General features: G+C 38.9%; 1 protein-coding gene across 1 annotated transcript; it reads left to right on the top strand.

The window, feature by feature from the left end:
* ICOS (inducible T cell costimulator) lies at positions 1 to 19,160 on the top strand (the record flags this gene model as incomplete). Its single annotated transcript, XM_082631571.1, has 5 exons — positions 1 to 58; positions 14,413 to 14,751; positions 15,472 to 15,578; positions 16,608 to 16,692; positions 19,120 to 19,160. 5 exons carry the CDS (start codon positions 1 to 3, stop codon positions 19,158 to 19,160), a joined length of 630 nt encoding a protein of 209 aa, XP_082487697.1.
* Positions 19,161 to 24,659: the final 5,499 nt, after the last annotated feature.

Below are 24,659 nucleotides of genomic sequence, written 5' to 3'. Positions count from 1 at the left end.
ATGAAGTCAGATCTCTGGTATTTCTTTCTCTTCTGCTTCCAAGTTGAAGTTCTAACAGGTAAGTGACCTACTGAATATTTATTATTAAGTTATAATTCAAGTGGACATTAAGAAAAATCAATTGGAAAAGTTAGGCACCAAATAGAAAGGGTTTTTTTGTTTGTTTGTTTTCAGAAAGTAAGAACGATTACAGAAGAGCCCAAGTCCATGGCTAAGGGTGTTTATGTCACTGTTTTAAGATGAAGAAAAATGTCTCATCGGATCATTAAAACTTTACATTACCTGCTTGAAGTTACTTTTTAGTGGATAAAGTAGAAGATAGTGGCTTACTGTTCTCAGAGAAAGATGAAAGGCAAAGTGACTTGTGTCAACAGAATGAAAATTAAGTAGTCCTGGCATTTGGGCTGGGGATTCTTTCTGAAGGAGAAAATAAGATGGAAGGGCTTTGAAAGGAAGGATTTTGATTTTAATCTTATCTGGGTGGTCTTTTGTCAGAAACGCCCTGGCTGCCACAGAGTTTTTTTTTGACACTAGTGTCAAGGTCCTTCTAAAAGGTTAAGGAGTAGTGCATGATGTAAAAACACTCCCTAGCCTCTGTAGACATTAAAAAAATCATTCTGAAGTCCTCAATTCTTTCTATTACATGGTATATATCACACTCTACTTGAATACTTTAAATAATGTTACCTACAATGAAATTACTATGTATTTCTGCTGCTTCTTACTTGGTACATTTTCTATTATGTTTGTTTCATCTTTAAGTCTGAGCCTCATGTTCTTGAGGCTGAGAAACAGCAAAGTGAAATTATACTACATTGGGAAGTTCCACTAATACTAAAAGTGCAGACAGAACTTTTAGTGGGTGTAACTTTATTTAGAAATAAGTTTTGCAGTGGTACCAAAAATAGACTTTATTTTTCTCTCCAAAGCATTAAAAAACAAAAATGTATTGGTCAAATAGTTGATCTTGTGGTGGCTCAAGGTGGCTCCAATGCTCTTAAATAAAGATGAAAGAGGAATGAGGAATGAGTCTACTTAAGGTCCCAAGGGCAGTTTGGGGCCAATTGCTTGTTTAAACTATGGCTTTTATACAACCCAGTGAAATCCTTTAGCTGCATGAGCAACAAAGGAATAGCTTTGGAATTGATAATCATTCATTCATTCACTCATCCATTCTTTCAGCACCAAGCACTTGCCATGCAGGAGGTACTGTGCCAGCTGCTGTGTGTATAATGATAAGCAAAACCAGGTCAGACCCTGCTCTCACGAAGCTAACTGAATGGCTGGGAGAGACATTAATCAAATAATCCCATGAATGAATGACAGTTACAGGCAGAACTCAGTTCTGTCAGAGGGTGTAACAAAGAAACCTGCATAGACTGGTGGGTGTGGAGGTGCGGTTGGGGGATGGGTTCATCCAATGTCTTTCTAGACATTATGGGCAATGGAGACCACGCGGGTGACCTGATGAATTGTGGTTTTGGAAAGACCACTTTAAAAGCACTGGAGTGGGAATGACCAAGGTTGGGTGGTGTTTAATAAATGTGCATGTCTAATGATATGTTCAGGGTGGAAGCTGGAAGCGTAACCCTCAGGCTCATTTTGAGCCTTGATTTTGTCACCCAGGCATTGAAGCAGTGATTCCTGAACTCCATCACCTCCAAAAAAACCAGCCCTTTGGCGCTTCCAGCACCTGCTCCTCCCCGGAGCTCAGGGAGAGTCCTGTGGAGCTGAGTTGACATTTAAGCCCCTCCCAGCACCTCCTTCCAGTGTTCTTGCTGAATTAAAAAAATCCACATTGTCCATATTTTCTTTCAATAGATGAATTCAGGGCATTCTCACTCAGCACAAGAAGCCTATATTGATTTCACTCCTTCAATATTATGTTTATTTCTATTTTCCTTGGTTGTGGTATTCTCTTTTATTTTTGTTGGTATGAGGAAGTTTCTTTTAACTCCCCTCTTTCCCTCTGTAATTTGGAAGGTTGACCACACGTCCTAGTTGACTAATTCATTATCATGTTCAGAGCAGCTTAATTGAATATCTCTTTATTATTGTAGTAAAGTAAATAATGACAGTAGCTTTGCTTGACGTGTTTATCCCACCTTCCATCCCCCGCAGTGACGTGAGAACTTTGGAATGTTCTCTTTTCACTCTCTTGCTTTCCCCTTAGTGAACCGCTGCCCCATACATGGGTTTTGTTGAAATAACTGAAAACTTGTAGCTGCAGATCATTGCTAAGTGTCCTCTGACAGTGTTTCTCTTCTGGTTCAAGAACTTTTTACACTCACTTCACCTTTTTTCAGCGGCAGCATCACTCTTGCTTTCTGCTCCTGTCTTGTCATCCTTGTTCCGATCCAATGATCAGAAGACTTCCATTATTTTCTTCAGAGACCTCAAACTCTGAATTCCAGCATGGGTAAAGATGTCTTCCTTGACTCTGATGGGTGACTAATATCTTTTCTGGGAGTAGGATTCCTGGACTGCACTCTTTTACTAGTCTCTGGATATTCATTCACTGTATGCTGGCTTCTAGGGTTGCAGGTGAGTAGTTCCATGTTAGTCTGCCTCTCATTACTTTGCAAGTAGATTAAAAAGTATCACTAGAATCTTGTTATTCATTTCAATAATGGAATTCGGGAATTCCACTAGGATATGCCTAATTCTGTGAGTGTTTACCTTTACATTGCTTGAGACTGAGTGAGACTTTTCAATCTGCAGACTTCAGGTTTTTTGGTTTTTTTTAATTTCGGGGATATTTTCTCCCAGTAATTGTTTAGTCATATCTTTTTCTTTGTCTTTTTCCCTTCTTTTTAGACATGCCTATTATCTTTATGTAAGATCTCGAGATCCTTGTTTTTTCGTCATTAGTGAGCAAAATGAATTTCATAACTTGCCATGGCTGTTAACAACTCCCTCAGATGAAATGGAATATTATAGTTTTTAAATTGCTAGCAGCATATTCCCATTCTTGGTAGAAACAAAATGTAGGTGTGTAGGGAGGACCTCAATTCTCATCTGAGCTTTGCTCACTGTGTATCCATAGACTTGTTTGACGTAAAAAAAAATTGGCCTCAGTATTCACAGTTGTAAACTGAGCAAAACCCACAGCTTATGCTGTCTCCCTATCCTAAGAATATAAGTTTTATACATAAAAAGATGTACTGGGCTTGCAAATTCAAAGCCCAGTATATACATACACATACATATACATATACATATATAAATATATATGTATATATACACACACACACACACACACACATATACATATACCAATCATTTGTAGCCTTCAATACCCAAAGAAAAGACCACGTTTACTCCATAAATGGCATCTCTGTGCTACTGCTCTTCTAATAAATTGAGTCTATTAAATGACACGTTTTCGTCATTCTAAGTAAAATAAGAATGTGGCGTTCAATACCTTTTGAGGAAAATTCAGAATTATACTTTGGAAAGTGGAACTTAAATATGTAGAAAACATGTAACACAAATGAAAGCTGTTGGTCAACAAGAAATTTTTTTCCAGTTTGGCCTGTATGGTCGATTGAAACAGACTGAGATTTGCAAGTTTAAAGAGAGTCAGAAATTGGGCTATGAACCTCCTCTGGCTCTCGTATAACATACTGATAGCTGCATCTACTTTGCATGAGGAAAAGCTAAGAAGAAGCAGTTTGTCTTTAAAGGAAGGTGATGGACTCAAGAATTTTGAGTCAGTCAACCACTAGTTCTGAGTGTGTTGCCATAGACATGGCACTTCCAACAAGCAACAAAGAATCACTTAAATGGAACTTTTTTGAATGTGAGAAATCAAACTTTTTTTTTAAATTAAGGGTACTTTAATTAATTAATTAATTAATTAATTTTTGGCTGTGATGGGTCTTTTTTTCTGTGCAAGGGCTTTCTCTAGTTGTGGCAAGCAGGGGCCACTCTTCATTGCGGTGTGCGGGCCTCTCACTGTCATGGCCTCTCTTGTTGCAGAGCATGGGCTCTAGAGCGCAGGCTCAGTAGTTGTGGCTCACAGGCCTAGTTGCTCTGCGGCATGTGGGATCTTCCCAGACCAGGGCTCGAACCTGTGTCCCTTGCATTAGCAGGCAGATTCTCAACCACTGTGCCACCAGGCAAGCCCGAGAAATCAAACTTTTATAGCCAACATTTATACTCTCCTAGGACTTAGCACAAAAAAAAATTCATTCATTAAAAAAACAAGAAACAAAACCTCTACTGCACTCACAATTCAAGTTCTGTTCATTTTGTACTAAGACAAGCAAAATCTCCTAGTAGTTCCTGTTTGCTCTTATTTAACTATAATAGAGTTTCTTGTAGATGTCAATACATCTTTTTACATTTCTACAGGCAGATAAGTTGCAGAATACTCAACAAGAATTTAGATCCCATCAGAGTGAGGTCCCAGACTTTGTTGCAGGTTTAAGTACACAGGGCATTTCAACACACAATGATCCATGAATGAGGCTGTCTAGGGAAACAGGTATGTTAAACAATGTATTTTCACATCAAATAAATAATTTAATATATTTTTTTGGTGCCTAATAACCTTTTCAGTCATAGACTACATATGTGGCACCAATGTAAATACTACTTTAAGTATTTGGGACAATTATACACCCAATACATCTTGAAGGAAAAGAAATACTTGAAAATGACTTCCAAATCTAACTTAATGTTAAAAGCTTCTTTTTCTTTTTCTTCTCTTTTCTTAGCAAGTCTCTTTAGCTTCTGTGCTTCAGCTTCTATAAAATTAAGGGGTTGGACTAGATTATTGGACTAAGTGGCTCCTTAGAAATGTGGACTCTGATCTCAAATTGTCTAGGTTCAAATCATGGCTCCACCACATTTTGCCTCTATGACCTGGGGCCAGTTACTCAAGCCTCAGTTTCCTCATCTGTAAAATAGGAATAAAAATAGAAAATCTGATGTCAAATGTTGTTATGAACATCAAATGATATATTTCATGTAATGAATTTGAAACCTTAATACATGGGAAATATGCAATGCTTGTACATTGCAATTATTATTATCATTTGGAAGTTTTTGAAAGCTTAGATGTTTATATAACTCCAGAACTATTGGGCTTCAGACAATTGGTTGGGCATCATTCAGTGTGAGACTTTGTCTTTGGACCTGGAAACAAGCATTCTCCATTATCCAGTAAATGGGATCCCCTGCTCTGTTTTCCTTGCTCACCTCCTCACCTCATTGCAGGACATTTACCAACCATGCTCAGCTTCGATATTCTTCTATTCATTCATTCATTTATTATTATTGAGCACCTAATATATTCCAGGTCCTAGGATTATTTGTGACCAGGATACAGTCTTTATCCTTGTGAAGTTTATGTTTAAATGAGGAAGACAGACAAAAATAATTATGATCTAAGCTTATACACATTATAAATATATTGGTATAAACAAAGCTTTATTGAAATCATTGAGATAGGAGTCCTTGTCTTGGGGTCTCAGGGACAAAGCGGTTCTTTAAAGTGGTTCTTAAAGAATGAATGAGGATTTCTAAGCAGATAAAGGGGTAATGGGATATTCTAGTCTATGGGGACAGAAGTAACAACGTGAAAGTAATGGCCAAAAAGTATGGTGTAGCTCAAAGCTATATGGTCCCTGAGATTGTGAAAGGATTTTGTGTTATTCCAAGAAAATTGATTTATTTTTTTACCTCATAAGCAACAAGGTAGTGGGTATTTTCAAACTGGGGAGTGAAATGCTTTTTAGAAACACAATTTTGCAAGCAACATGGAGAATGGATTTGGAGGGAGAGACTGCTTTTGAGAAGGCCAGTCAAGAAGATGCTTCCACAGATGAAGGAAAATGTGAAAAAGTCCTAGTTTGGCAATGGGAATGGGGAAAAACCATCCATGAGCTAGAGTCAACTGGACTTGGTGACCAATTGGATCAGGACTGTCAGAGAGAGGGAGTAATGAGGAAGACTCTGAGGTCCTGATGCCTTAAAGGACAGGACTTGGGTTTGGTGAGTGAATGCTGAGTTCAATTTGGAAATGTTACTCTTGATGTGTCAGGGGACACATCCAGATAGAGATGTTGAAAGCAAACTGGAAATAAGGGACTAAGCCAAGGGAAGGAGTGGGCTGGAGATGAAGGTGTGGGTTACTGGAGTAGAGAGTAGAGTTTATTCTAATTACTTTGTAAATATCACACCTTTGGGATTTTTCCATTTTCACAAAGAAAATCAGTTATTACAAGGAGAAAATCAATCTTTCATTAAAAAATTATGCATTTTAGAGCATCAAAGATTGTTTTACCCCCTCTACAGAGTTCCTTGGAGAATAAAAAATTCACACATTGTGTGTGTGTGTCTGCATGTGTGTGCATGTGCAGGTGTGCTCAGAGTCTTTTGCCTTTTTAACTTTCTCCTTACTTGTTTTCTTCATGTTTTTTTGACTTCCTTTTCTGCAAATGTTAAGACTTGGGATTGGGCTTATTTTGCCTACCCTTGCTACCGATTTCAATCACTACTTTAGATTATGGATGCCTTTGAATAATAATGTAAATATAGAAATTATGCATATATAAAAATCTGTTAATCAGGATTCCAAAAGTTTTAGCTAGTAGATGCATAAGAAATGACAGTGGTTTTATGAGAGGTAAAAAAAAAGTGGTAGAAAGCATATTTTTTTAAATGCCAGAATTTCTTAGGAAAAGATCAAATGTAACAAAACCCTAATATAAACATTTCAGTTTTTAGAACTTCACTTCTTATGTCACATTCATGTGCTGTGCTAAGCTAAAGCTTATCATTGTTGGATTACAGAAAATATTTTTAATAAGCACTATCAATAATTGCAAACTCAGGAACTCTTATCTTTCGATCATTCAGACTTTTGTGGAGGTTTGTGGTTAGAAGTCTGAGTTAAGGAGAATAAAGTGAAATTGCTGATCGGTCTCATATCCCCTTCACTGTGTGGGTTTTCTAAGTGTTTTTGCTAAAAGACTTTCAACGAGGCATAATACAACTGCTTATAAAGAGTCCTGGCCGGATGGGTTCTATCAAGACAATCTTACACTGAAGAAATGAAATAGTTTAGATGTAAAAGAATCAATTTGTAAACAAACTTCTGAATCATAATGCGATTCTCAGCTGAATGACCCTTTTCTTCAGAGATTTTTTTCTTAATAGCTCCCCCAAAAGAATATGCAAATGCTTTTATCTTTTAAAAATTTTGAACATCTAAAGAAATCATCTGATATAAACATTCTGATTTTACTCTTGAAACCTTAGTCTGCTGATATCAACAGTAATGTTATAAAAATCATAGCAGCGGACTTCCCTGGTGGCACAGTGGTTGAGAGTCTGCCTGCCGATGCAGGGGACACGGGTTTGTGCCCCGGTCCGGGAAGATCCCATATGCCGCGGAGCGGCTGGGCCCGTGAGCCATGGCCACTGAGCCTGCGCATCCGGAGCCTGTGCTCCGCAACGGGAGAGGCCACAACAGTGAGAGGCCCGTGTACCGGAAAAAAAATAATAATAAAAAAAAGAAAAAAGAAAAATCATAGCAGCAGTTAACAGGTTTGAACCTCTATTGGAAAGATTGCACCCTTTAGACATGGTAGTCAATGTGATTAAGATATAGCAACTATTTTCTAGAGTACTAATAATCTAGGAGCACCAACAAGAAGTAAACAGATATGGTAGCAAAACGAAAATGAATTCTGAATATTCAGATTTTTAGACTCATCACCAGGATTCAAGAGAACATATTCCTGTTTGTGTTTTTAGCAATGCATTAAATGCTAACTTTTATAGCATGGTGTTCCTATTGCAAATCACTAACATGCTCTGGTTATGAAACATCTGGATGTATTAAAACAATCATTGGTTCAGAGGCACCTGTCCTGGACATCCATTGGGCAAATTTAATGATTTTGCACTTTAGAGGATACAAATAATAACCAGGTTTAAACCTGTCTTCCCTTCTATAGACACAAAAGAGCCAAGAGAATAGTCAACCATCTAAACAAGTCTTTATGATCCTAGTAGATATTTATAATAGTTAAAGAACGTGCTTCTTTAAAGCTCAGCCAGATAATATTCATTAGAACCTGACATCCCAGTTGAGGAGGTGTCTTTTGAACTTGATTGTATATTTGCACATACTTGTCTGCAGAAGAAAGGCAACATGCTGTAGCTAACCCTGGGATCGTGTCCCAGCTATGAGCTATGTAATCCTGGAAAAGATATTCAGTTTTCTGGCCCCCGTTTAGCTTGATAAATTTAAGTGTACAATTTAAAATGAAAGGCTTAACTGAATAATTTTTAAGAGCCCTTTTGATTCTTATATTCTATAGTCTATGCTTTATCTCCCCAGATTTATAACATCACTGAGATCTACATATCCATTCATCCATCCAACCATCCAAAACATATTTATTGTGACTTACTACTTACCAGGTGCTATTGTAGATACTTGGGATGAATCTGTGAATAAAATCAACAAGGTCCCTCATTTTAAAGCTTATGTTATAGTGGGGTAGCTAGACAGTAAACAAGAAAACAAAGCAGACAGCAACCTCAGGTAATATGCTAGAAAATGACTTGTGGTGTGTTTTGGATTGAGTGGTCAATGGTTGCTGGAGAAGTAAGAAGCAGCCACATGAAAATCAGAGATAACATTCCAGGCAAAGAAACAACAAATTCAAAGCCCTGGGGACCAACTTCTTGTGTTTGAGGAATAGAAAGAAGAACAGTGTGACTGCAGTGTGGTGAGTGACTGGTGTAAAATGGTGTTAGCGAGACAGGGTAGATCATGCAAGTCATGGAAATTAGCGTAAGGAGTTAGATTTTCTTTTAAATGAGATGGGAATGCCCTGGATGTTTTATAAACAGGGCAAGTATACTATCTGATTATAAAGAAGATTATTCTGGTTTCCCTGAGGAGAGTGGATGGTGAATGGGCACGAGGGGGAGCAGAAAGTTAGGAATCTCTTGTCATCCCGGAGAGAGATAATGCTGGCTTGGACCAATTGCCGCTTAGATGGAGAAATGGGTAGATTCCACTGGACATAGAAGATAGGTGCAGGAAATTAGACTTTCTTCCTGTAGAAGGATTTCAACAGTGATCCTCTAAGACTCAGTCTATAGTGACCACTTTGTAGCTTCATGTGGTTGCCTGCTTCCATGATGCTTCCTTTGGTTGTTGCTAGCGGCACTTCAACCTTAGATTGTACCCCAAATCTTTCATCTGCCCAAGAAGTTGTGTGACCTCGGACAAATAATCTAATCTGTCTGGGTCATCCGCTGTCTGTATGTGGAAAAATTGGACCTGCTGTATGATTTGTATGTTTGCTAGGCTTGACTGTGTATGATGCTGGGCAGAAGTTGAATCATGTTACAGGAAACACAAGTGTGAAGGTAGGGGTGTTTACAGGATGTCTGAAACATGTACAGACTGTATATGAGAGCTTATGGGGATTGGAAATGGAGATGGTTATGGTAGGGAGAGTGAGGAACATATCAAAGATAGCATGAGAGAATATTTTGGAGGATAATCTTATATTAAAAAGTGGTATGTGAAGCGATTTTAAGCTTGATATAAGGGAAGAAAGAACAAGAAGAAAGAGATTGATGAGGGGAATAGTTACAATTTTCAACTACTGGTATGACAGGGGAACTGACCAAAGAGATTTGACACCCAATCAAAGCAGACACTGGGTATAAAAAATGGTGCTATCGTACCAGTACTCCTGACTGAATATTAGACTTGGAGATAAGAACATCCAGGGAAGGTGTAGAAAAGAGTCTAGCTGCTTCAGCAGTCATAAGGAACTAACATATTCAGCTTTTCCTTAATTTGTCTGTCTATCCATTAAAAGTTTTAGTCATGATTATAGGGCTGATCTACTTTTGATACTATTTTTCAAATATCATCAAAGACCAAGGAGATTTTGTGATTAGGTATTTGAGCATATCTGTTCTACAGGTGCCTAAGTAATTATGAAGCAATTGATTAAATCCCCTATCTGATTCCTGTAGTTGAAAACATCCAAATAGCAGACCAAGAGTTGCCAAATCGTTTTCCAGATGGAAAGTTTAAGCATCGGGCATGTGGACACTTAAGTCAGGCTTCTTGTCACCACATTTAATAATAAAAAGGTGACCTAGGTAGTTTTTAGATTAAAAAGGATAAAATGGGGCTTCCCTGGTGGCGCAGTGGTTGAGAGTCCGTCTGCCGATGCAGGGGACACGGGTTCGTGCCCCGGTCCGGGAAGATCCCACATACCGCGGAGTGGCTGGGCCCGTGAGCCATGGCCGCTGAGCCTGCGCGTCTGGAGCCTGTGCTCCGCAACGGGAGAGGCCACAACAGTGAGAGGCCCGCGTATCGCAAAAAAGAAAAAAAAAAAAGGATAAAATGAATAACTAAGAGTGTCCAGTAGAAATGACACTTTGGGATATCCAGTTACTCCTCTGATGTCAATGGCACTGTCACTCAAGAGAAACTTGGGTAGTTTTCCTTGCCATACCTAAATACTATTATGGGCCAGGAAGACTGTCTCATTAATTTTCATTCCTCCTGACTTCATGGAACAGCTCAGTAAGATGCTGGGACAGAGAGGGTATTATGGAAACATGGTTTCTCCTCGGGAGAACCCAACAGCAAACTAGTAGCTGTCTTAGTTGTTCATGGTCTCATCTAGATATGTTCTCATCCTGAATCCATAGAGAGTACGTTTGGAAAGAACTTTAAGGTGTCTTGGTCTCACTTCCTTATTTCACAGCTGAAGAGACTAAAGTCTAGAGAGCTATCCTTGTCACAGAGACTTGCTAATGGCAAAGCCAGAATTTTCCTCTGGTTTCCTTGGGAACCACTGCATTGCACTTCTATCACCCTGCACCGCCAACCATTATATTTCATCTTGCGTTGGGTTATAGGTCATAGTGTGGGCCCCAAAGGAGAAAAAGCTGCTGACAAAATCATCTTCAGAAGTAGAAGACAATGCATCTACATCTGTATGTGCACGAGGTGGCCGCAGACACTTTTGTTCCAAGATCTCTTTGTGGTTTACACACTGCCGTTCTAAAGTCCTTGGGAAATTTGCTCTGAACGTTTCTAAAGGAACTGTGAACCAGCTCACTGATTTTATCTTCTGCAATAGACAGTAAAGACAAGCATCAGAGCAATAGTAGTGCAACATAATTTACCTTCAGACAAATAAGGCCCCATGCAAATTATCTTTCACTTTAACCTAATGTAGGTTGCACCTATTCTCATGTGATGAGTTTTTCCCCTTTGTCTTTTGCTTATATTTACCCTCAGTTCTTTAAATGAAACGAGCATTATTTTTCTTCTTTATACTTGAAAACTATTTTATTCTAGAACAAAACATCTATTCACAAAAGTGAAAAAATATAAATGTACAATTTAACGAATAGTTACAAAACATACTACCTTACTCCTACAATTATCACAGGTCAAGAGGTAAAACATTGTCAGCCCACAGAAGCCTCACCACCCTGTGTTTTCCTTCCCGATTCCAATTCCTCTTCCCGTTTATACAGAAGCATCATACTGAATTTTGAGATATTCATTTGGGTTATATATTCTGTTTCTATTCTCTGAGTCATTATGCAAGAAATCACAACATGCATACTTCATTTATCAAAGTCTCAAGTTACATACACCTTTTCTAGCCTCCTAGACAACGTGTTTTAGGTTGACAGTTTCTTTCAGTACTCTAAAGATATAAGATGTAATTCCGCTGTATCATGACTTTTACTGTTGATGTTGAGATACCACCTGTCAGTCTAACAGTTGCCTCTTAGAAGGTAGTCAGTCTCTTTTCCCTGGCTGTTTTTAGGATTTTTATTACGATTTGTCTAGATGTGAATATTTAAAAAAAATCTGCTTGTGATTTGTTAGGATTCTTGAATCTGTGGATTTTGTTTACATTCTGAATAGTTTTTCTAGCCTAATTTTCCAGTTCAACAACTCTGTTTAACCATCTAATATGCTCTTAACATATCTCCTGAGTTTCTAATCTCAGTGTGGGTTTTTTTTTGCCAATTCTAGTTGGTTCTTTTTCAAATTAGTTGACTTTTTTTCTTTAAGTCTCCTGTGATCTATAGATATTATTACAAGTTTGTCTTTTATTTCCTTAAACACAGAAGGCTCAATTGTTTTATTTTGGGGATCTGATAATTTAAATATATAATTGTGTATTTGTTTTTGGAGTCTATTGTTTCTGTTGTTGTTTTGTTTCCTTGCATGTCTGATTATTTTTTATGGTATGCTTGTCATTATAATTATTATTTGTAGATATGAGTTGAAACCTAGGATGTAAACCTTTTTTTTCTGTAATAGTTTGCATTTTTACTTTCAAAAGCTTAGGGGTAATAATAATCCAAAATCACCTTAGACAAAGTTCAATTATTGAGATTTCCTGGACCACTGAAGTGATTTGAAGGTGGGCTATAATCTGCATGAAGGCTGGTTTACTTCTGGTTTAACCTGTATTCCAAGGATGTAGCCCTTTGGGATTTTGAGGAGCTTATTGAGGAGAATGTCTTTTACTAGATTTCTCGCTTTCAGACTCTGGGAGTTGAGACATGAAAACAGAAGTGTGAATCTGGGAGAACAGCACATGCTCTCGAAGTAAAAGCAACTTCTAACCTTCGCTCATCTCTCTGGATTCTGGTTCTTCAAGTTTAATCTAGTAATTTCTTCTTTTTTTCAGCTCTTTAATCCTTTACATTAATATTTTTAGACATTTCATTCAGCATTTTTGGTTGTTTTGGTGTGGGAATTAGTTTGAATAATCTGGACTACCATACTGAAAACTAGAACGCTTGTGTTTTTACAATCAAATCCCCAAGTTGAAAATCTATTCCCTAGCAATATGAGAGATATAAATTAAAGCCTACAGGTATTAAGAAAAATAAGTAACTATGGTGAATTTTAAATAAAATGAACGCACTGGTGTAAGCAGAGCCATGACAAGTGAATCCAGGAGGGTAATGCTAGTTCTGTTATAAAGTGGAACAGTTCTTTCTGAAAGCAACATGGTGGTACAGAGTGTTTTCAGAGTCTTTAAATATTTTGCCCACATGTCAAAATATTTACATAAAATCAAAATGCTGAAAATAACCTCAACAGTCAACATTAGTAGAACGCTTTAACAAATTATGATAGATGAACATTATGCCCTTTTATATAGCCATTAAAAAGGATAAGTATGGTGACTACATAAAAAATGGAATGTTTATGATATAACATTAACTGCCAATAGAACAACAAAAGGAATAGGTTTGCTATAAAAAAATAAGTATATGTCTGGAAGATAAAGAGCAAAAATGCACAAATGGTATTTCTATTTCACTGGAAAAGGAGGAATAGGTAATTTTTTTCCTTAAAAATTCTTTGTACTTGTTATATAGTTTTCTCAAGAATAAAAACAGGAATTTCAAAATTTAAGCTAAAAACTGTCATGCTAATAATTTTTCCCAGACAATTTCAGCATGAGACTTATTAAAAGTCATATTAAAAAAGAAGAAGAAAAAAGAAAAAGAAAAAAGGAAGGCAAAGAGTTGTTTGAACTTATAACTGAATAACTCAGAATCTGCAACCAGGCCAAATCCATTTCAGTTTCCTTCTTCTGTGATCCCCATGTAGCTTGTAAAAATAACCTTGGTTTCCTATAAGCTAAAATTTATTTAAAAAAATGAAAAAGTAAACAAAAATCTGGGTCTTTACCTTTATCATCAGACTTTGATTCAGTTCTCAATGGATGAGGTTCCGAGAAGACATGTTTCTATCATTTGAAAATGATTCATCTGTTCTTTCGCTCTCTAGCGGGAGGGTATAGTGTAAATATATACTCTTATATAACCATTCATTTTTGGTTTAAGCTGTTTTGTGCTTTAAATGTTTTTCCCCTAAACTATGTCTTTCCCCAAATCTCTTATTGTTTGACTAAAGTGCTAATCCTCCTTCAATTTCAATTTTCAAAGTCACTCTCTCCAAGTGGCATTATCTGATTCTCCAATCAAAATGTGAACCCATCTACCTTTACTTGGATAGTACTCCATTCCTAGCATGAATTATGGTGCATAACTTCATATTTATCTCCAATATGAAATCTGCCCAAAGGCAGGAACAATTTCTGTTTGATTCATACTATGTAAATATGTTATTTAATATATTACATATTATATATTCATATATGATAAACAAGTCTCCAGTTAGGTTTTTTCCCAAGACACAGTTTTACCTTCATGTTCTATTTTTTGGTTGTGAAGTTCCTTCATTTTGTTGCAATAAAGGTGAATTTATGAAGAGAAGAGATGACTTTTGTGCTCAAATATAATGATTAGGTCAACAGAATCATAAAATGTCACTTTTCCTTTTTTTTTCTTTTTTTTTTTATCCAGGAGAATTCAATGCTTCTGCCACGTCTGAGATGTTTATATTCCACAATGGAGGTGTACAAATTTTATGCAAATACCCTGATACTGTCCAACAATTTAAAATGCAGTTGTTGAAAGGGAATAATATACTCTGTGATCTCATTAAAACAAAGGGAAGCGGAGACACGGTGTCCATCACGAATCTGAACGTCTGTCAATTTCAGTTATCCAATAACAGTGTCTCTTTTTTTCTGTATAACTTGGACAGTTCTCATGCCAGCTATTACATCTGCAAACTATCAATTTTTGATCCTCCTCCTTTTCAAGTAGATATTCTAAGCAAAGAATATTTGAATATTTACGGTAAGACATTGTTTTAATCTTCTAGACTTAAGAGTACATAGGCATTTTAACAATTTTTCTCACTAATGAAAACAGTTAAACAAATAAATATCTCTTGTGTTGGAGTTCATTTCGGTTGCAATTGATGGCAATAATTTATGATGAAATATATCAATACAAGGATGTTTATTAATAATACAAATAATTATATTAATCAGTAATATGAAATTTAATCATGTAGACTGCTGAGTTAGAAATAGGTTACATTGTCTCTAAGATACACACGCCATTGAAAATCAGGAAAAAAATTAGGAGAAATATCCAAACCTATGGCTTAATGGCTGTGCTTCTATTCACCTAAAGTTTAAGGTTTGGGTTTTGTGCTGGGAATTGTGGAATTAAGTGAGATGATTGAAAACAATAGTTTTATACCTTTACTTTTCCTACTTATTCTTTTTCAAAAACATAGACAGCGAAGTCTTTTCTATTAACCACATTTATAGACATATACGTGCATAGAGTCTTTTCGTTTTTAGTTTCTGGATCCTTGCTATCATACTGAGATGATGTTATTTATCTACTTTTTACTGGATTTCATGATTGTAATGAAGGCAAGCTTTATGGCAAGCTGTTTAATTTAAACAACTCTTTTAAATTTGTTAAGTGAACTTGTGATTCAGCACTGAAAGAGGAGATTTGATTCTGAGAGTTTTTCCTCACCTTGATTTTTTTCCAACCCAGAATCACAGGTTTGTTGCCAGCTGAAGTTCTGGTTACCCATAGGATGTGCGGCTTTTGTTGTAGTGTGCATTCTTGGATGTGTCCTTACATGTTGGCTTACAAAAAAGGTGAGCAACATTGATCTTTTCTTGCACTGGCTTTACTGAGGAATATAGCAGTTATTGACTCATCAAAGTATGTATTGCTCTTGCCAGAGTAATTTGATCAACAGGTAGATGATTTCTTTTCCTCAAGATATGCCTACTAATTAAACTACTAACTTGGAACAGAAGCTTATTTACTTTATAGCCACTTCATTCCAAAAGGAATTCAGTGGCTTACAGAGAGATATGTCATTATTATTACTCAAAAAAGATAAGGAAATTGGGGCCACAGAAAGACAAAAAGGCAGGAGGAGGGTTAAAAGATAAAAATAGATGCTTCCGACTTTTAAAAATTATTACATGTGGGCTGCAAATTTGATTCTAAGTTTCCAAAGTCAGGGCAGATGAAACAATTAGTTATAAATTTTCCTCAAACAGTCAATTAAAAAACAATCAGTGAGAAAGTAGTTGAGAAGGAAATTGCCAGCTTCTTTACATGATAAGTTACTAGGACTCCTTGCTTTTAAAGAAAACCACTGAAAAGCTAGGCAGAAAGATAAAAGAATAACAACACTGATAACAACAAACATCTCCCTGTGCCGGGGGATATTCTGTTTAGTCTATCACAAAACGGGTTTTCAACCAAAGAACCTATACCATTTTGCATATTATGCAAGGGTGTTAGCATCCTCAAGTATATCCACAGTGTGATAGTTGGCCATACAGCGTGTATATCTGTGTCAGAAGGGAATTTGAAAAGAGATAAAGAAGGAAGAGAGGAAGATAAGCCCTGTTGTCTAAGTCTACTGGGGAAGGAACAGTAAAGGCATAAATGAGAAAAGACGTTGAGCAGAAACAGTTTTTATTTAAAGCTCTTTTCATATTGTTCTCCTACTTAGCCTAAAGTCAGGAGCCTAAGTCACATTATAACACTTTGTCATATACTGCTTCAACAAAGAATAGAAAACAGTAACAAACACACAAACACATCCCCCACAGGAATGGAGATGGGGAAGAGCAGATGACAAACCACGTTTCTGACTTTTCTTGCAGAAGTATCCTTCCAGCGTGCATGACCCTAATAGTGAATACATGTTCATGGCAGCAGTGAACACTGCTAAAAAGCCTGGACCCACAGGTACAGTGATACATGGGGGCTTGGGAAGGGAAGAGCATTCTTTACATGAAGCCTAGAATTTTAATTTTTTATTTTAAAGGAAGGGAAAATGTCTCTAAGACTGAATTTTAGTATTTTCTGTGAAAAGTCAAATTTTCATTTTAACTGAATTGATGTTCTCTCTAGTTCATTGAAAACATGTTTGTAAACCACTATTAAAAAACCCAAAAAGTTCATAAACCCCTATGGTATCAAGGCAATCTTCCAGTCGATATTTTAAAAATTGGGGTGATTCTAAGTCTTCCTTGTTAAAAAGTTCATTAAGTCATACGATGAGATTTATTGAATATCATTTTAGTGTAAATTACTGAGTGAGGCACTGTGGGAGATACACAGATATGAAGGTTTTCGACTGAGATTTGGAAGAAAGATCTGGGCTGGTGTTCCCAAGGGGAAGAAGGAGAAATTGGTGAAGATAATGTTATTTCAACGTAAAAAAATGTGCATGGTTAGAGAAATTGGATGGCTGTGGAAGTCAGTTAGGTGGGACTTTGACCTTTTTCATTCAGAGTGAGTGTTGTCAACTGCAGTGTTCTTAAGTTGAGGACCATCCCAGAAAGTCTGAAATATCCATTCTTGTAAGTCTTATGCCTTTGAGGTTGCAGGGATGGAAGGTGTATAATGAGACAGAAGCCACTGTATTTTTGCCACCACTCAGTGGTAAAGGACTTGTATAAAAGGGATGCACAAAACACCTGTAATCATGGAATTAAAGCGTGGGAAGGGGCTACATCTCCTTTAGTCCTCATTTTTTATATTTTTGTTTTTGCGGTACGCGGGCCTCTCACTGTTGTGGCTTCTCCCATTGCGGAGCGCAGGCTCAGCGGCCATGGCTCACGGACCCAGCCACTCCGCGGCATGTGGGATCTTCCCAGACCGGGGCACGAACCCGTGTCCCCTACATCGGCAGGCGGACTCTCAACCACTGCGCCACCAGGGAAGCCCTCATTTTTTTTAGATGAAAGAAGTTGTTGTTTCTTCTGGTGTTCAGTGATTCTTTGGTTCTCCACAGAGTTGATACCATAGCTTTGACACTAGTAATGAGCTTGTGTTTCATTATTCTGCTATTGGAAAAAAAATCTTTTCTCGCAATCTCTGTGCTTATAATAATGTGTGCATCTTAATTTGGGTCCCTGAAAGCAGACCCTGAGACAGACACTTGGATGCAAGTAGTTTATTTGGAAGGAAGAAGGGGTGAGGGAACAGGGAGAGGGAGATAGGAAAGGCAGAAAAGCAGATGAAGGTTGCATGACTAAGATCTCAGCTAGAGGCCACAGGACTTCTGAGAAGTATACAGATGTCACCCAGAGTTGTTCTTCTGAAGGATGGCAAATGGGGCATTTATCCATTGGCTCCCATCCCCACTGGCTTGGGGTTGCCTGCAGCATGCATTAATCTCCTTTGTTCCTGAGCCATGCTCTGTGCATGCCATGAGGCTGCTCTTAAGCCTTCAGAGAAAGCCCTGAGGCAGAAAAGCAGAGAAATGCAGGGTGGGGCTATTTTGCTAGAATAGTCAGCATGCTCAGAAGTGATGCAGCTGAAATCAGAGGGGGGTGGTTTCATGCCCCATCTACCAAGCCTAGCATATATCTTGCAATTACATGTAAACAAATAGTAACTGAAAATGGCCAGAGTGTAGCTCTAGTGTAGGGCTACCTTCCTGAGGGTAGGCAGGGTCTTTCTTCTGTATTCCGTCAGCATTACACATATACAATTCCAGGCAGAGCATGACTCAGCACCTCTGTCAAATATTTGTTATTACTTGGATAACACCGTGCTTAGTAATGTGTATTGGGTAGAGGGAGGGAAGACCTAAAACAGCCCTTGTCTTCAGTTTATAAAGTCACTGGGAGAGGTAATATGTTTGCATGGAGGGTGGAGTCACGTGATAGTGTTAAAAGTCCTCAGTTGGGCTTCCCTGGTGGGGCAGTGGTTGAGAGTCCGCCTGCCGATGTAGGGGAAACGCGTTCGTGCCCCGGCCTGGGAGGATCCCACGTGCCACGGAGCGGCTGGGCCCGTGAGCCATGGCCGCTGAGCCTGCGCATCCAGAGCCTGTGCTCCGCAAGGGGAGAGGCCACAGCAGTGAGAGGCCCGCGTACAGAAAAAAAAAAAAAAAAAAGTCCTCAATTAATTGCAAAGTTGTAGAGTTCAGGCAAAGTTTGCAATTGGAGCCAAGAGTGGGCTGGGTAAAACTCCATGGAAAACGTGGAATTGGTGCTCAGTCTTAAAGCATAAAGAAGAGTTTGGACGGGGTATGTGTTTGCCTGTGTGTGTGTCTGTGCATGTGTGTGTGCGTGTTTACAAGAGGCAGAGGAAAGGGGAAGCCTTGCTGAAGGCGACTGGCACATGGAGAGCTTTTAAAGAATTTATGCTAAATTTTTGTTACAGGTGTGACCCGTAATTTGGAACTCTCTGGCACCCAGGCATGAGCCACGCTGGCCAGTTCCCTCCAACTTGAAGAGCAAGATTCTCTGTTTCCTGGACCACAGAGAGTCTGACTTGATTTGACTACATACATCTTTTGCTGATGTTTTGTTCAGTCTGGACCAGTGACTATATCAGTCAATAGGGATTTTAACAGACTGCCTTAGTACCATTAGAGTTCTGTCAAAACAAATACCCTCTTGCAACTAGCGTTATAGAAAGCCCAGCTTGTGTGTGCTCAACAAACAGACCTCACTGGGATGGAAACCCTGTCTTCAGATCTGCTCCTAAGCAATGCATCAGCCAGGAAAACAAACACATCTATAACAATGTTTTAAAGATGTCAAGGGTATGGAATCTGCAAAGCAAATGGGCAGCTGAGGGCCAGGTCTGTCTGCATTTCACTAACAGACTACCTCTTCTTTCTGTAGGGAGGAGCATTCCTTTTATAATCAGGCAGTAGAGGGAGATGCTTCAAAACTGCAGTTATTTTATCTCTGAGGTGTGGATATGTAAGGATAGCCTACTAATACAGTGGAACACAGTTCTATTCTCCAACTTCTGAATCCCAGTTGACCATTGCACAAGCCATTTAGGTGCCTTCTTCTGCCCTCAATTTTCCTTTTAAAAATACTTCCACATAAGTACTTGACAGACATGCTGAGTTGGAAGCTATGTCTACATTTTTTCCTTTTGCTGCTTAGTTTCATATATATATAGCTGCAGCCTAGTGAATATAGCTTGCCTATATTCTCCCTAAATAAGCATATTTTTTGCTCCAGAAAGATATCTTATTTTCCCAAATTCAGTTCAAATGGTTTACTTTGCTGACTCATTGACACCAGTAGTAGGAAAATATTGCCCAGAATCAAAAGTGACTTCATTTTTTGATATTCTTTTCTACCATTATCTGTGTTTTCATGGTGCTATTAATTACAAGCTAGGCTATTTTTGGAGATCATGCTAAAATTGCAAGCACACAAAGGAATCCACCTTTCACTGTCAAGCATTGTCCTGGGAGATAGAGCCCACGATCTATTCAGCATGAAACCTGCAGTTCCTAGAGGTCACTGCCAAACTATAGCCGCACTGCTTCTGGGCTTTATAGGTTGAAACAGCCCCCATCAGCCAGGAGCAGCCATCCAGACCTGGGTGGAATTCCCGGAATTGAGAAACTCCGCTTAGCCAGGACAAACAGGTGCTCTTGCTCCCAAAGGCTGAAGTCACCCTGGGGACCAGAATGGGTTTGCCTGCATTTTCCTCCAGGATCTGTGAAGAAGCACAGATGTGTCAAGGAACATCTGTATGATTCCGTCTCCTAGAAACCATTCAGCCTGGAAACCGACCCTGGCCCTTCAAGGCAGTCTTCCTTTGAATTTGGTTTAGCTGGAAAGATTCTTAAGTACCTGTGACATGTGATTATTCTTAGCTGAAATACTTTCTCCACTTCCTGTCTGCATGCCCAAGGCTTCTGAAGCAGCCAATGTGTATGCAACAATATTTTCAACTTAGGTAAAAAAGGGATTATTTAGTAGTTTTAAAACTTGTAGTTGCCTGCTTATAGTTTACTTTAAAACTGAGACCTGATATGTCATTATTCATACTTATTTTAAGTATGTGTAATGCTGGATATGTACAGTACAGTACTGAATGTGTAATTTGAATCAATACGGTGTTTCGCTGACTTGGGCAACCTGGCTGGCTTGGCAGAGGTGTTCTCTGAGTTGTTTGCAGTTTTCTGCGTGGGGTGTCAAGTGGGGAGGACCACTCTCATGTGGTCTGCTTCTCCTGATTGTCCAAGTTGTGCCCTGAAGCATCTTCATCCTTAGCCCTGTACATTTCAAAGTGAATTATTAAAGAATACAATTTCTGTGAAATAAAAACTGGTTTAAGAGGAGCTAATTATGAAATGGATTTTTGTAGTAGTAGGAAACTAAAGAATAAACATTTGATATTCAGCTGAAAATATCTGTTTTCTTGGGGGAGGGAAATGATTACTGTAGCCAGCACCTGCAAATTTGATCTTGTTCTTAAAGATCGTTACACTGCTTGGAACAGTTCCTCTTTTCATTTTATTTTTATTTTTTTGGGTTTTTTTTTTTTTTTTTTTTTGCGGTACACGGGCGTCTCACTGTTGTGGCCTCTCCTGTTGTGGACCACAGGCTCCGGACGCGCAGGCTCAGCGGCCATGGCTCACGGGCCCAGCCGCTCCGCAGCATGTGGAATCTTCCCGGACCGGGACACGAACCCGTGTCCCCTGCATCGGCAGGCGGACTCTCAACCACTGTGCCACCAGGGAAGCCCTTTTTTTTGTGTTTTTAATTTGAGACAACTACAAACATAAAAAAGTTGGAAGGCCAGCAAAAGGACTGTTATTTTTCTAAGTTTCTGACCTAATGCCCTATCACCTCTGACTGGTATATATTTCTTATAAACAATACACTCTCCTCCATAAGCACGATATAATCATCAACATCAGAAAATTAACATGGATACATTGCTGCCCCTAACTCTGAGACTACTTTCAAGTTTTTCCAGGTGTCCTTATAATGTATTTTATGCGAAAGATTCCATCCAGAATCTCCCTTTGCCTTTAGTTATCACATCTATGTTGTGAATGTCAGTCTGTACAGTTCCTCAGCCTAGGCTTTTATGGCCTTGGCTCTTTTGAAGATTACAAGCAGTTATTTTGCAGAAGGTCCCTTGATTTGTATCAGTCTGATGTTTCTCCATAATTAAAATCAGGTTATTGATCTTTAGCCAAAATAACACAGAAACAATGGTACTTTCTTTTAATTACATCTGATCAGGTGGCTCAAAATCTCTACTTGCTATGTTACTGATAACATTCATTTTGATCACTTGACTAAGTTAGTATCTGTCAAGCTTCTCCTCTGTAAAGTAACTCTATTCCTCTTTATAGTAACAGTTTATAGGGAGGTACTTTGAAATTTTGTGAGTCATCTGTTCCTCATCAGAATGTCAATTTATTCATTTGTCCATATATATATATATATATATATATATGTATGTATGTATGATTTCCTATTTTATTCAAAGGGCAAACATTCGTTATTGTTCTAGGCTATTTTTGGAGATCATGCTAAAATTGTGAACAAAGAAATCCACCTTTCACTGTCAAGCATTGTCCTGGGAGTTAGAGCCCATGATCCATTTTGATGCTTAAACTGTCCCATCCTTGGCCAGCAGGAGCCTATTCAAACTGGCTCTGGTGTCCTTTGACCAGGGCCCCATCATTCTTTCAGTACTTCCTTGCTTTCTGGCAGAACAAGATCCTCCAGGCTCAGCTCGTGTTTTTCCCTGTCCCAGTGCTGGAATCAGTTGTTTTCCGAAGGGGTCCTGGTTTCTTTGAGTGAACAATGGTTTTTAGAAGCCAAGATTTAAGCATTAGTAAATGCTCATTCCTATTGCGATTTCCCTGCTCCAGCATCTTCAGTGGACAGAGCTGGGACACACACATCCACACACACACACATTTAGAGGTAAATGTGTGTGCATATGTGTATGTGTGTGGATATAAGTATACATGTATATATAATATGTATATTTAAGTATAGATGTAAATGTGTGTATGTATATACATATACATGCATACATATACACGTTTACAATTGTATTTATTTCTGTACCTATATCTGTATGTGTTGAAATCCATGAGTTCACACCTATGCCTTTAATTCTAATACAACACTACAGAGTTCATTCTAGATTTATTCCTTTCTATTATTTGTTCCTCTTATGACATTGAGAAACCTGCCTCTTATTCTCCTTAATATGTTCACTTATTTGATCAATGCCTCAGTATGAAACCAATCTCCCATCTCGGTGGCATCCCCTGCCCCCCATGATAGCTTCCTCTTTCTGCCTGGGCTCTGACTCCCCACTATGGGTGCTCCCACCCCATGGATGCCCTTTTTACCCTGTTTGGGCTCTAACAGCCCAGGCTGGGTGGTCCATTCATCCTCAGCTGGGGGCCACAGTGGCCCCCTTGGCCTGGGATGCCTAACCTTATGGCTTGTGTTTTATACTGATTCCCAGAGTTTGCCCTTCATGTTAAGTTCTGATTGCCTACAGTGATTACTGGTTCGATACCCTTTATTGCCAGCTGTTCCTTCCCTGTCTCACTTCCTTATATCTCCAATAACTCCAGTTCAGACACCCTTTTTTCCTTCCAGGGCTGGGGGAAACCTCGTTTCCCACTGTTGCTCGCCCCTGGTGCTTCATCCTCCCTTGTTTGCTCCTTGGTTTTTTTTTTTTTGTTTGTTTGTTTTGCCATCCGCGGGCCTCTCACTGCTGTGGCCTCTCCCGTTGCGGAGCACAGGCTCCGGACGCACAGGCTCAGCGGCCATGGCTCACGGGTCCAGCCGCTCTGCGGCATGTGGGATCTTTCCAGACCGGGGCACGAACCCGTGTCCCCTGCATCGGCAGACGGACTCTCAACAACTGCGCCACGAGGGAAGCCCCTTTGTTTGCTCCTTGAATCTGCCTACACCTCTGGGAAAATCCCATCATCACCCTCTTCACTTAGCCTCGAAGTTGCTACCTATCGCTCCTTCTGATCCCTTCCCCTTGCGTCCAGCACCCTGGGACACAGGGTCCTCCTAGGATCTGACCTCCTTGCTTAAGAGTGTCATCTTGAACTCTGATGAAAACAATTCTCCATCTTGTTACATGTTTTTCTTTGTTAAAGTCACATTCTTTATGAGACGGGACCACTGCTTTGTGTGATCCAAGTCCTCTTCCCATTTCCAGCCTACTCCCTTTAAAAATTTTTCTCTTTTACTGGGTGGAGAAGATTTTTCTTTGTGCCATGGAAGATAGGCTGTGCTCAGCCTACTTGCTTATCAACCTTTGTTCTATGAAAATGAGGAACTGGGAAATTTGAAATTTTCTAAGAGGTTGACCTCATCAGTATCAACACTTAATACCCCTTCCAGGGTCTATGTTCTCAGTAAGAAGACAATGGAAAATTCACCAAGTCTTTCCTACATAAAGGCAAGCTACCCTTGGATGTCTTTCACTATATGCCACCTTTTATTTCTCTCTTGTTGATGAGTATTTATGATTCAATGTATGAATCTAAGCTATTCTCCACCTTGCCATATAGTCCATCTAAAGGCAGTGAGACAGTCTATCATCAAAGCTAGAAATAACCCTTAAAAGCAATGCTTGCAGACTCTCACTTTGTCTTCCAGGTCTATTCATTCTTGTCTCATTTCAGGGACTGCTCTAACCATGACTAAAAATCATCCTTTGTCCCCAGGTCTCCTTAGCATAGTGCTTCCTATGATTTTTTTCATTTTCAAGAAGCTAATAGCTATCGTCAGGGAGATTCTCCAGGAACCTGGTCTCTGCAGGTAGAGCTGGACAAAAGCCTTCAACCAAACCAGGATGTCTGCCACTGACCTCTCTCCTTAAGAAAAGGTATTCAAGGACTTCCCTGGTGGTCCAGTGACTAAGACTCCACACTCCCAATGCAGGGG

The sequence above is a fragment of the Mesoplodon mirus genome (genome assembly GCF_964341445.2).
Source record: "Mesoplodon mirus genome assembly, chromosome: 8".
NCBI classification, from domain to species: domain Eukaryota; kingdom Metazoa; phylum Chordata; class Mammalia; order Artiodactyla; family Ziphiidae; genus Mesoplodon; species Mesoplodon mirus.
Note: the sequence above shows the minus strand (reverse complement) of the source record. Positions and strands in the feature narration are given on the sequence as shown.